This window comes from Rutilus rutilus (assembly GCF_951802725.1).
Source record: "Rutilus rutilus genome assembly, chromosome: 1".
Classification (NCBI taxonomy): domain Eukaryota; kingdom Metazoa; phylum Chordata; class Actinopteri; order Cypriniformes; family Leuciscidae; genus Rutilus; species Rutilus rutilus.
Genome location: NC_140209.1, coordinates 55,018,816 through 55,033,352, shown reverse-complemented (window position 1 = coordinate 55,033,352; position 14,537 = coordinate 55,018,816). Strand labels below are relative to the sequence as shown.

Below are 14,537 nucleotides of genomic sequence, written 5' to 3'. Positions count from 1 at the left end.
ACTTATGAATTGACATATTAAAAACACCACATAGACATATAAACAACATTAAAAGCTTGGTTTTCACCACAGGGGGACTATAAAACAATGATTTAAAATGTGCTTTAAAATAAAATTTGACACGATTACAAAGTGAACTTTTTAAAAATGTGTTAAGAAACAGTAATAAAGTCATTATGTGGCCTATTTATTCATTAATATTATCTGCAAGTATCAGATAAGATTTGATATTTAGATTTTTAGATATTTAGATTTGAAGTACACTATAAGTGGACATTCAAAGCACACTTCTTTTTCACAAGGGTATATTAAGCTTAATATGAAATATCAGAAGAGATGATGAGATGCAAAGTTCCTGATGAACATATTCAAAAGAGGAGATTCACATTCCTTAAATTTGTTTTGATTTTCTTCAGATTTTCTCTAATAAAATGGCCGTATGTCTGTGTGCATCTGGCCCTCGGCCACCATGTTCATTTCTCATCTCTCAGAGTCAAGAGCCTGGATCCTTACCAGTCGAAATGGCTTCTGTTGTGGGCAGAGGCATTCTGTCTGAGACAGCCAGGACTGCAGGGAAAGCAAACACACACAGATAAGAGTTGCAACTGATTATCCAAAGGCACTTCAGTCTTCTCCGGATCTCACTTTCCCTTCGTCTACCCACACACTCTCTCTCCAACACCACATGAACTCTTCTCTGAACTGAAAATAGATTTTCACTTTTGACCGTCCTTCACTATCCTGTCGTTCACTTGCATCTCTTTGGCGTGAGCTTCTCGCTATGCTGTTCTTCTGCATTTTGGCATTGTATTTAATTTACACTCAGAAATGAAACAGACTCTGACCTGTTTCTCTGTATATGTCTTTCTTCTTCACTCTTCCAGTTATTTCCATTGCTCTGAGTGACAACCTCTTCTGGCTGCTGTTTCCACTTGTATCAGGAGAATGGCATCAATGTTCACAAAGTTCAATGTTACTCTAACTGTGGTTGGAACGCAATCAAACAATTGCTGTTCTTTGAGAAACCTTAGATTGCAAACTTTAGCTGAGTGTGACGTTAGCATTTTGCTAAGCTAAGCAACTTCAAACTGATGGAGATGGAGATATTTTAAATTGATTTAAGTGCTGTTTATAATGACATTTCCCTTGACTGCAACCACCATCTTGAATAAAAATAGGCCTTGCTAAGAGGGATACATGCAATGTTGTTTTTAACAATTGAACTATAATCATAACACTAACCCTGTTGTAAGTGCATGTAGTTAATTATTATTACTTAGAACTTAAATTTTAACATGGAAACCATAAAGTAAAGTGTAACCAACATTTTCACAACACTTCTTGCAGTGCATTCTGGGATTGCTTTCTCTACAGACACATGCACCATCTAAACATTGCTGACATATTTAGTAAAACTGTTTTGGCCAAAACCGAAAATTCTTTTTCGGTGGAACATTACTGGCTGCTGAAATTTCGGTGCATCACTACTATGTTTTTGTACATCAAATTTAGGTGAAATTTTGTTAATATGAGGCACCTTTAGAATATGGCCAAAACAATCAGGCTAAAATAACTTTTCTGTCTACTAAAACAGAAAATATCCTCGGTCCCATTTGGCTGTGTCTCACCAGTCTCTCTCCTCCCGCGGGTCGTCCAGCAGGACTCGTACGATGTAGAGCAGGCAGCTCACAACCTTCAGGAAGAAGTTGAAGAGTCGCACTCTCAAACCTGCACACAAGAGCGTGAGTCTGTCACCAATCAGCGTTACAAAGAGCTTCACAAACAACAGATACACCAAGCCCAATACTCACGGACGGGACACGACAGCTAGAGGACAGCACATCAAACGGCCAGAAACAAATACAAGACCAACCAATTACCCAGCACCAGCTCCACAGAGCCACTCACAGGGGTCAACAACACTCCACGTGAAAGCAAAAACAAACTACCACCTCACAGGACAAGAAAAGCCACAATTAGAGCCGCCGCACGGTCTGGCCGAGAACTCACTGGATCTTTGGTTTTTGATGAAGAACAGCTTCAGACGTTCCTTGAAAGTGTTTTCATTCACATAGAACTCTACCTGCACTCTAAAAGGAATGATGATGTTTGATTGGAGATGGAGAGGAAGGGGGAAGGACAGATAATGATGACATATATGAGAGAGGAGGTAAGAAAGTTAGACGTATTGCCATTGCCGTAATAATAAAAAGCAATCAGTTGAGAGCTAGAAAGTGCTGTTGCAATATTAAACTCTAACAGCTTTAGAAGGAAATGATGTTGCCTTTTGTGTGCAAAGGCGGCTGTGGTTGACCTCGCCATCCGCGCTGACTAAATCCAGAATTATAAATGACTCCCACAGCGAGGGAGAACGCAACAGGAGGAGCCATAACTCTGGTGCTTTTCATTCCAGTCCACACTCTACAAACAGAGATCTGGAACTGACCGTAGAGGAATACTCCAGCTCGCGTTCGACCCGAAGACTGTCCGGCATCTGCAGCGGCAAGATGCCAATAACCACAGGCAATCATTTCCAAACAGGAATTCAAATGTGTTTACTTGCACTTACTTGCACAAATGATCATTATGGTTTAAAAGCAGAAACGAGAAGCTCTTGTGTCTGGTAAAGCACTTAAATGGATTCCACTGTAAAAAAATGTTTGTTGTTTGAGCTGTAGAGCTGTTCGTTCAGAGCATTTACATTTATTCATTTAGCAGACGCTTTTATCCAAAGCGTCTTTCAATTGAGGAATGTAACAACTGATTCATCTTAAAGATGGAATAAACACGAGAAATGCTAGTAATACAAAGTTTCAGCCGTCGTTCAGCATAGTACATGCTAAAATAGGGAGGGATTCATAAATACTGAGAGCATAGAAAAAAAGAATAGACCGTAAAATAGAATAGATATTATTTTTTTAAGTGTTAAGTGCTGATGGAAGAGATGAGTCTTCAGCTGTCTCTGTTCCAGCTGTCTGTTTGGCGTTCCGGATAGGGTTGGGAAGATCTTGACCAGCAAGGAATTGAGAAGAAAACGTTCTTGAGAGTGATTTTGTGCCACTCCGTACTGTCACCAGATGAATTTATATATTACCGACCATTCATTTGAAATCAGAACATGACAACTTTCCAATGATACATTGTCGACTTTTCTTCTGAGTCATCAATTTGGTTGCGATTGAAATGTCAGTGTTGTTTCGTTAACTAAGAATTATATATATATGTTTTCATATTTCGCAAACTGCACTGAATTTAAGGAATAGTTAGGGACTCAAACCCTTGACTTTGTCATGGCTAGCGCAATTCTCTATTCAGTAAACAATGAATGTTGATATGCCAAGGTTGCTTGTTTGATATCTGGGTTAACATCAAAATTCACATTCAAAAGATTATTGCTAGAAAAATGTCTTTCATTCAAGATTATTTCAAGTTTCATACTGTATATGGTAAAAAGCAGCAAAAAAAAAGTTAAATGATGTAAACTATAATTCCTCTGACTGTCTGTTTACAATTCAAGATGTTTACGCCAAGATCAGTCATCAACATCTACAATCAAACATGATTATAGATGGCAAATATGATATATGGTCAATTAAATTACTTACATATCCAACCCTGGAATTCATGCATGGGCACAAAGGTAAAGTAAGAGTGTTTTAGCTTGGCCATTATGTCCCAAAGAAAAAATATAAAATTCAGTTCAAATCTGTCTGCTGGTTGTTGATTGGATGAAGGCAGATCTAAACGTGAGCTTGCAGTCGATTGTAAGAATGGGGAGGGGTTTATGCAGACTAAGGGTACGTTTACGCGACAACGATATGCTTGAAACGATGTAGTTTTTCCTTTGAGTTTTCCGCGTACTGACGACACCACTGTCAAAACGATCCCCGTTCACACGGATCCAAGAAAACAACTAAAAACGCAGTATTCTGCTGCCGGGCCATTAGATGGCGATGAATCACAATAGACTGAACACGCAATACGCATGTGCATGACATCATCATCTTCAGAGATTCGCGTTTTTGTTGTTTACATGGAGACCGTTTTCAAAAATGTGCAATTTGAAACCCATTTTCAAAAGTTAGCATTTTCAGGCACCCAAAACGCCGTTGTCGTGTAAACGAATGGCCAAAACACATTAAAAGTTTAATGTTTTAAGTTGAAAGCGGTGTCGTGTAAACAGCCCCTAAATGATTGGTGAAGTCTGGTACATGTCACCATGCTCAACAGTCAACATGCTCAATCAGCCAAAAAGCCCCCAATAAGGTCCGACTAGTGGCTGCGGTGTGGAACACGCCTCAAAAACTGAGCCGGCTGACGCTCAACGATGTGTCAGAACCTTTATGCCATTATTCAAAGGTAACATTCAATGTTTGAGTCTTATGGTTTTTATAGATATTCTATTTGTTTATTTAAGGGCTCTAAACTTTCTTTCGGTGTGTGTACTGTGAACGTGTCTCCAGTTCATTTATAGACACTGAATGCCGAGTCAATATAATCGTCTGTGGTTATTGACATCACGCCACAGTAGCTGTCCACACACATTAAGTTGTAACAATTATGTTCCTTAAAAGGTCACTCATGGGAGAATGTCACACACATCGAGTTCATTGTACTCTGGCACGTTTCCAGTCCCGTTTTAATCAGTTTCCTGGGCTCCAACTATCCAGGGACTCATAAAGAGGCATTAGCCACAGACCAGATCAGTGTGAGCCAGATCACTCCAGTCTTTTTAAAGACTTCCTCTCAGATCTCTGGAGCCAGCCTCATTTCCACAGAGCTCTGCGTAATTGGACGGAAACATGGAGGGAGACATAATATCCGGTGAGTCATGTCATAACAACGGGAATAAAAGAAAGAGAATGTGTGATCTGTCCATTTCTCGCACTCGTAAGTCGGGGAAAAAGAGATAATGTGAATTCACAGTCTGGAAAAGGGGATCCGGACCGCACGTGGTGGTCGACCCTTACGTATACTCTCCTCACAGCGAGAACCCTGTTAGACCATGCTGTGTGTTGCTATGGCGACAGAGGTTTCTTCGGGTTTCCCAACACACACACACACATCTACATGTAGTTGTAATAATCAAGTTTCATGGGTGTGGAGGACTTGATTAATTCTGAGCACCTTGGAAATAATGGCCTTTGCACACAATCGTACCTACTGTAAGTGTCGTGATTGCGGTGGGAAAATCAGTATCACATTAATACGCGTGTCCAAAAAACACTCTCTTGATGCACAACGTATCATCATTTTGGCCATTGTGAGGACCACCTTAACAATATTTCATCGTGAATTACAGGAAAGATTACAGGATTTATGGTCACAAAAACACATCCAGGTCACAGCAAAATCAAAAGAAATTATACTGTGCATTAGATTACTCTATAATATTATTTTTGCATTTACAAATTATATATATTTTTTTTGCATTGTGACATTATTTTAATGACTATTATCATGTTTCATCAATTTCATGACCACAATGCATCAGAACAGTTTCTTTTTGTAATTATAGAAAAAAAACAATCTTTTTGTAATAAATTCATGTGGCTACATATACACACTACAGCTAAATTCAGTTGTCAATGACGTTTAGGGCCAGATTTACTAAACAGGGCAAATTAGCACGAGAGCGCAATCCCATAAAAGCGCCGATGGGAGTGGTAAGTTCTACGCGACTGACGACGATCTACTGATGACGCATAAAATTAAGGAACACAGACACAGCCGGATCATTTTAAAATTAATGACCAATGAAATCTGCCAAGAGCAGTGCAAATTAGCATGAGGTTTAAGACATGCTTTTTTGGGAGGTAAATAATGGCGCAAATACCAGTAATTTGACAAGCGCAAACCTTAGTAAATTCATTTAAATACTCCCATTTTTTAATGGGAAAAATACTCTCATTTTCCCATTTAAAGGTGAACTAAGTCACTTTTTTACCTTAACTGAACAGCTTCGGAGTCATTGGAATGGTTATATTACTTATTTCGGGTTGAATGGTGGTCGTTTCACACCCCCCTGGTGCCCGTGAGCGGAAAATACGCACTTGCAACTTTGAGGCGGCGGGCCACCGGCCGCCGCGTCAGGAAGTCTCGCGTGATATCAGGTCTCGCGATGTAAACAATTGCTTTACGGCCAAAAGAAATCTGCTAAAATGCCGTAATTATTGCGCTCCCTCACGCTGTTCGAACCCGAATGAAGAAGACGTTTTAAAGAATGTCCCATCTGCTTTGATGTCGTTGATCTACTAGCCTCTGGTGTCTGAGAATAGCCAACGAGTTTTTACAACAGTGTTGTCAAATATCTATTCCGAAGCTGTGGGGGGAGCTCTAGAGAGAAACCTGCGAGCAAAAAGCGAGAATACAGCGAAGAAATCCCGAAGTTACTGAATGCAGCTTTAAATACTCTAATTTATCCTCCCATAAATGTTGCTTCTACATGTTGTTACTTCTTCTTGAGTCTCTCCATCATTGTCTGACATAAAAGGCTAAATGTTTCTGAAATTTTCAGTGTGTGTCTGTGTTAGGTAAAAGGACACAAGCTCTTGAAGCTCCGCCCTCTGTGCCGGGAGCAGCATCTCATTTGCATATAAAGGGACAGACACAAAACGGTGCTTTTTTGCTCACCCTCAAAAAGTGGCAATTTTAACATGCTATAAAAAATATCCGTCGGTTATTTTGAGCTAAAACTTCACATTATTCACTTATTTTACATCTTGTGAAAAGGGCATTATACCACCCCTTTAAGACCTGACACTCGGATCCATTATACTGTTACACATGTGTTTTCTTTCTCAACGTTCACTTAAAAACATAACTGACTGTGTTTACGTGAAGACTCACAAATATTTTGTGTGTATTTGACTGTTTAAGCGCAATAAGCAGCTAAAAAGAACTCAATTTAGAGCTGAGAGGTGGCTTTATTTGCGCACACTTTAGGTGTGAGGACAAAAAACTGCGGGAATGAGTAAAATTATGCACAATACGCACAATCCCATGTCGAAATTTTGAGCCCTGTAACAGCACCAATACTCATACGGAGCAAAATAAATGAGTGAGTGAAGGGAGGCAGGTTTATGTGTCAACTCGCTGTCGGAGAGATGAGAGAGTGAGAAAGCGCAGCTGGTATTGTGTTTCTATTCCGCGGAAAACCGTATTGAAAAATCGATATTTTTGACAACACTACATTGCACACCTTTTTAAAAGACTACAGTTGAAAAATGTATATATTATACGTTCCAGTTATATTTCACTTTAGCTTGGTTCGACATGCTATTTGAGCTGAATTAATCCAAGTCAATAATAATGCAGCCATATGCAGCCACAGAGTTAATTTACAGGAATGACAACTGCAGTCTACAACCGAATTAACTCCTGAAATATCAGGACCTGACGACCACATTTACAAAAAGTCTACGCAGTATGTAAGGACCCGAACTGAACAAGTAAATGATGTATTTAAATGTGCATCAGAGATGTGTCTCTCTTCTGTATGTACTGTACAAGAAAACTGCTTTCAATACACTTCTTTCTCATACATACCCCTTTGTTGTACATATTCTGACCATTATAATCCTAATGTATTCATTGCTAATTAGTTCTTAAGAGTAATTGGACCAAAGACCAGGGAAAGCACAGTCACCATTGAACAACAGTTTTAATGAACCAGTCATCCAGTGTCTAATAAGGTGACAGACGCTTCATTAAATATACATCAAATAATATCAAATAAAATCATGTAATATTTATGGCCATTTCTCTAACAGACCATCCTTCGGGAAAAGCACATATTATAGAAATTAATGCTGTATGCTTGTAAATCTCTTTTATTTCAGTTCATTTTTGTCATTCGTTCATTTCATCAAAACATCTGGATACCCTGTAATGAATTGCTCACCTACTAAACAAGTGGTTGAACAATATATTATTTACAATGGCAGATGCTGATGCCATATATTATAAGTATATATTTTAGTAAAAATAAATGACACAAACTGTATCTTTTAATCCTGTATAATAAAAAATAAAATAAAACGAATATACTGTATGTACGTCAAACTGTTGATGTATAAAAGCCATTTCTCTTTCTTTCAGTTCAGTAATACCATTATAGTAATTTGTTTATAGATTTCTTTTAAAAATTTTAATAAAGTAATATATCAATAAAAAAACAAAAACAGTCTACAACTCTGCATAGCCTGTTGACAGGCAGGAAGGACATCCTATCATTGGACAAATATTTTTTAGTCCAGCACCTTCCACAGAATGTATATGTTTATGTAATATATTTACTTAATCATTACTATCAGGATGTGAATAGACTTTTAACCAGAATAAAAAAAATAAATAAAAAAAAATCTGGAAAAGAATCGCCTACCCTGCCTTTAAATACATTTGAAAGAATTATTAATAATTTCATCCTTTGTCATCCTTTAAAGTACACTTGGATGAGTTTAACTAACAACTAAGACTAACAAACTAAAGTAAAGTCATTATTCAAAATTAGATTTAAAGTAATATATTACTTATATTTTAATATCATATATTATATAAATATATGAATGTATTATATACTAAATTGTAACCATCACTGCAAGTGTGTAATTACAAATATATACAAGTTTCAATATAAATTACATTTAGCATAAATGCTTGTCAGTACATTCAGCAGTACACTAACCATATTTCAAAGACAATAGAATTATGAAATTATGCAAATGAATACTTTGTTTTAATGGTCCCATTTAGACAATTCTCTTATAAGTAATAGGCAGATAGTCTATTAATACTCTAATGAGAGTTATTTGACATGTAGTTGCAAAGGTACATATAGTCAACAGAATGTCTAAAGGGGACCATCAAAATAAGTCTTTATTATTTAACTTTTTTACAACACATTTTCATTTACAGTAATTGCAAGTTAACATGCATTTAAGTGTCTGAAATAGGGCTGGGTATTGACACAAATTTCACAATTCGATTCGATTTCGATTCACAAGCTTGCAATTCGATTCGATTCCGATTCCGATTCGATTTGATTCAATATTGATTATTTTGGATATCAGGTGGCCTACAATACATTGCAAATTTTCTCAAGGAAAACAAATCTCTTAACTATTATTGTAAACTATGGGAGTCAGTTGTAGCCTATAGGCTTCATTAGCCTACTATAATATTGAAGGTACAAATGAACTGATTTGTATACAAACACTTAAAATACACTTTTATTTATTTTTATAATAATAAAGTTATATGAAATTATATAAAAATTTAAATGGTGGCTGTCATAAAAAACTTTCCAGATTTATTCAAACATGCATTAAATATTGAAGAACATTAAACATTATAATGAATATGTAATATGGTGCATATATTTAACAAAAATCTCCTCTCTAGAGTTCATTTTTCTAGCTGACTAACGAGTTTATAGTCACTGGATATGTTTTTTCTGAGGTAAATGTGACATTACATGACATTGTTTACAAGCTGATTTACTGACGTCTTTCCACGGTTGAAACACTGAGCGATTTCATGTGACATGATACGGACTTTGATAAGTTGTACTCTATCTTTTAACACACTTTCAGATGCTCATTCATGTTTATTTCGCGCTTTAACTGGTAACGCGGAAGAGAAGAGCATGTGCTGCTGCTTCTCTTGAGCTGAGCTGCGCCAGAGCGATCTCACGCCACAGCGCCAAAACGGTAATTATGTTTTTGAATTTCGTAAGAAAATGGACGTAATTTGAAATCTGAGACTTTGTTTCATATCAATAATAACGAAGCACAAAGATTATTGCGATGTATTGGATGGGATGCGTGCAACAATGTTCCATTCATTCATTAACTGAAAACAGGATGACTAATCGATTCTTGGGATTTAAGAATCGATATCGGTTCGTAAAAATGAGAATCGATTAAAACCGAGAAATCTATATTTTTTACCCAGCCCTAGTCTGAAAACATTACATTCAGTCAGATGACACTTAAGTATATTCTTTTAAAGTATATTATTTCTGTAATAAGTATGCTACTCATTTTAAAAGTATGCTGAAGTGTGAAGTTTACTGACTAAGGTCTATTGGCTATAAACTTCACACAAAACGTTGAGGCTGATAAAATGCACAGAGGAGCTAGTAGCTGATTTGTGAAAGTTTCCGAGGATCATAAATATTTAAATATTTAAAAGGTATTCAAGTTTTATTTGAGCTCAGGCAGAAAATTGCAAGTAAAGGAGACATCCACATAACTTTTTTGGCTTTTCATTAATAGACAGGACAATCAAAAGTGACAGGCAACTATAGGCCAGGAAAACCCAAACCAGACTTAACTCTTATACATCATAAACTAATGCGCATCCGCTGGGTCACAGCTGTGCCAACTGCTGTTTGAATGAGACTTTGTTGCACGTCAGTCTATCATTGCGGTAGCATCGATTTCACATTTACCCACAGTTATATTTCATGTAAAAGTGTCAGTCATGTAATGTCCCCTTCATGCCAAAATAGATTCTCTGCTAGAATAGGAAACAACATGTCATTAAAAGTTGCTTGCAATGCTTAACGAAACAAACAAAGTTACCGGCTAAGCTGATTAAGTACAAATCTCGAATATTTGCATATGAATTGACATTGGGTTGGTATTATTGGCCACTGCCTAAAACAACAGATCTTTCCAGCTGTGTGTGATTTTTGTGCCAACTAGCGAACTATAGTGAAGTTGTGGATTTTATTGCTGGCCTGGAAAAGAAGAGTGAGATTATGAGTGGGATTGTCGACATCCATATTTCTTGTTTACAGCATTGAGACGCCAAAATGTTGCAGCCATTAGCAGATTGTCAACCATCTCAAGTTTATGAGTGATATTCTGTACACATGGAATAATCATTTAAGACATTCACCTGTGTTTACATGTGTTTGATACTCAAAACATTGGAGGGTGTATGTGATTTGATGCAAATCAATGCAGAATGTACGTTCATAACGGCACAATATGGTAAAGCTTTGAGCACAGACTGGTTCTCAATAGGGATGTCCCGATCCGATCCACGGCATCGGTATCGTGCCGATACTGGCCCAAAACGCTAGATCGGATATCGGAGGGGAGAAAAAATTTTATCCGATACCTATGATCCGATACCCATTAGGGGTGGAACGGTACGTATTCGTACTGAACGTACGTTCGGTGCATGGATTTACACAGAGAATACACGGTATATAAAAATGCGTCTATATCACTTCAAACGCTCACTTTATCATTACACGCGCGCGGCGCGTCCTATTCAATTTGGACGCGCGAATGGATTCAAACTGTTAAAGCATCGAACTAGACGCGATAGACGCAAATTTGACGCTCTATTCGCGTTTGGTGTGAACGCAGCAAAATGAACAGGCTGCGAGGTCAAGATTGCAATGCTGGAGTGTGTGTGTGTGTGTCAGAGAGAGAGAGGCACGGGCGCGATCGAACAGTGGAAACATAAAAACATACTCCGTCATTTACATACAGGACATCATTAAAACTGCAAAAAGTGTTTAGCCTACTTATATTTGTGTAAAACACAATATTGTGCTTTTGTCAAACTGTAAACTCTTGTCAAACTGTAACTGTCACCCAACCAAAATCACACACACACACACACACACACACACACACACACACGCGCGCGCGCGCGCTGTTTAAAAGCAAAAATGATCTCATCTTTTGGACATTCATCATTGCATTGGTTTTCATTTCTTGTCCTAAAACAGAGCACTAATCTGTTTATTTTTAAGTTACACATTCTACATTGAATAAAAAAGAAAATCAAATGTGTTTTTAAAAGTAGTATTATTTTATACAGAAATAAATTATTTATAATTCAGATGAGAATAAAGTTAAAGTTAATTAAAATTTTAAGGAAACAAATATATTGATCTGAAATATAGCAAATTAATTTTAAATTCATTCAGGTTACCAAACATATCTCAAGGTCTTTTGAATAATGGCTGGCAGTCTTTCATTATCAGCTGTTGTTGTGGACTATATGCTGGAGAAGTATTTGTTCTCCATTTGAGTGAGATGTTTTTATGTGGCTAATTGAGCAAAGTGCTTCCATTATATTTTATTATTATTAGTATTAGTTCAAGAATAAAATAAAAATATCGGATTGATATCGGTATCGGCAAATAGCCAAAGCTGCGGCATCGGTATCGGTATCGGACGTGAAAAAGTGGTATCGGGACATCCCTAGTTCTCAACGTTTAGAATTTCATCCAGAGACTGGAACAAGATGCATGTCCTGGAGATCACAAAATCATCCAGCCACTTGCTTGGGTAGACAGTGACAGATGATGCAACTATCATTAACACTAACTGCGTAATGATCTCATCTCTACAAGACTCACAATCTCACCAAACCAGATCTTTCTGTTCCTGTTACATCATCCTCATCTTCTTCTCAAAAACTAAATCATTAGAGACCTTGTAATAAATATCGGCAATGTTCAGATATAAAATCATATAAAACCATTTGCCTGAAGACCCAGCAGGGTCGAAACGTTGCCTTTTTTTATTAAATATGGGAGCAAAACGCAGTGTTGCAGACATTAATTTTTTTTTCACAGATATAAAATCTCCAATATTATGTCAGGCTTTATCAGTTTTTCATCATCCGTCTACTTGTGCATCCTTTAAGACACATTTATCCCCAAAAGTGGAAATTACCCCTGTGAGAAAGAAGTACACTTTAGCGTATATATTTTTTTAAAGTTGGAAATAATATACTTAAAAAAAGTGTGAAATGATTACTGAATGTAATGTTTTTGGATAATTAAACTGCATGTTATTTAAAAGTAGGCATAAATTAAAATGTATTCTAGTTCAGATTTATATGAAATGCAATTAGCTTGCGAGTGCTTTTTTTTAACCCACTTAATTAAGTACATCTTTAAATGTTTTTACTTCTAGTCTTTGAAATATGGTTAAAATGTATTGCTGAATGTACTCACAAGCATTTATGGTAAACTAAATATTGTCATTTCTTTTGAAACTTGTACATCATGCATTTAAAGGAATAGTTCACTTAAAAAATGAAAATTTCTTTCTTCTGTTGAACACAAAAGAAGATATTTTGAAGAGCGTCGGTAACCAAACAGTTGATGGACCCCATTGACTTCCATTGTAGGAAAAAAAATATATTATGGAAGTCAATGGAAGTCAAACAGAGGAGAGAAATTCATACAGGTTTGAAACAACTTGAGGGTGAGTAAATGATGACAGAATTTAAATTTTTAAGTGAACTATCACTTTAAAGCTGCAGTCAGCAGTTTTTCCTCTTTGTCGCCATCTCTGTTCGAAATCTGCAATTGCAGTTATCCGCGGAATTTTTAACTTCACGTGGGTTGTGCCTCGGCACGGCACAGCGTGGATGAATCCAATGTTTTAATAAGAATGTGCGGCTGTCTGTCACCGCGCCGGTGTGGATACTGTCATTCACAATCACAGATTCTACTTTTTGGAAGTATGACCAACATAAGAATTTTCACAGAGAAATGTCGTCTGAACAAGTAGCCTAAGTAACATCCACTTTTGATCTGACCAACTTAAGGGGTGAAAAGCATTGCAGTAAATAGTGCCGATTAAATCTAACGATCACTTATGATATCACGTCAAACCGTGCAACCGTTTCTCCGAAGTCTTTCGCGTTTTACAACGGGTGAATCTCCAGTTCAAGATTCAAGATTCAAGATTTTATTTGTCACATACACAGTTATATACAGAATATACAACCAGTAGTGAAATGTAAATAGGGTGAACTCCAAGATAGTGCAATGTTATAAAACACTAAAAATAATTAACAATTTAAGCAATATAAGATAAAATTCTAATAATTAAAATAAAAAATAAAATTAAAAAAATAAAAAATAATAAAATAAAAATCTGTAAGCTAACTGAGAATATTTACAGAAATGTACAGACAATAGTAACGAGGTAGTTACATAGCAGCAGTGTAAAGTGCAGGGATGCAGATTTGTAGCTGCCTTACAATAAGAGCAGTCAGTGCTGAGTGCAGGTATTGATGTCCAGGGTACAGATAATGCTAGGAGGCCGAGTTTAGGAGCCTGATGGCCTGAGGGAAGAAGCTTCTCCTAAGTCTCTCTGTTTTAGACCTCACGCTGCGGTAGCGCTTACCTGATGGCAGCAAGTTGAAGATACAGTTATGTGGGTGGTTGAAGTCCTTAATAATTTTGTTGGCTCTGCTCTTGCAGCGTTTGTGGTAAATGTCTTGCAGGGGGGGAAGAGAAGACCCAGAGATGCGCTCAGCTAAGCGCACAACTCTCTGAAGTGATTTGCAGTCGTGACTTGAGCTATTCCCATACCACACTGTGATACACTGAGTTAAAACACTTTCTATAGCCCCTGAATAGAAAGTTTTTAGGATCGTTGGTGATACCCTGAATTTTCTCAGCTGTCGCAGATGGTATAGTCTTTGCCTGGCTTTCTTCACCTGTGTGTGAATGTGAGAGGTCCAAGTAAGATCCTCAGAGATGTTCA

General features: G+C 37.1%; 1 protein-coding gene across 1 annotated transcript in view; it reads right to left on the bottom strand.

Moving 5' to 3' along the window:
- Nucleotides 1–14,537, bottom strand: part of kcnt2b (potassium sodium-activated channel subfamily T member 2b) — a gene marked incomplete at its 5' end in the record, with an annotated part of 98,397 nt that overhangs the window by 59,402 nt on the left and 24,458 nt on the right. The window contains 2 exons of the mRNA XM_084432055.1: nt 514–567; nt 1,629–1,728. Of these exons, the coding sequence (XP_084288181.1) occupies nt 514–567; nt 1,629–1,728 (154 nt within the window). The remainder of the gene's footprint in view (nt 1–513; nt 568–1,628; nt 1,729–14,537) is intronic.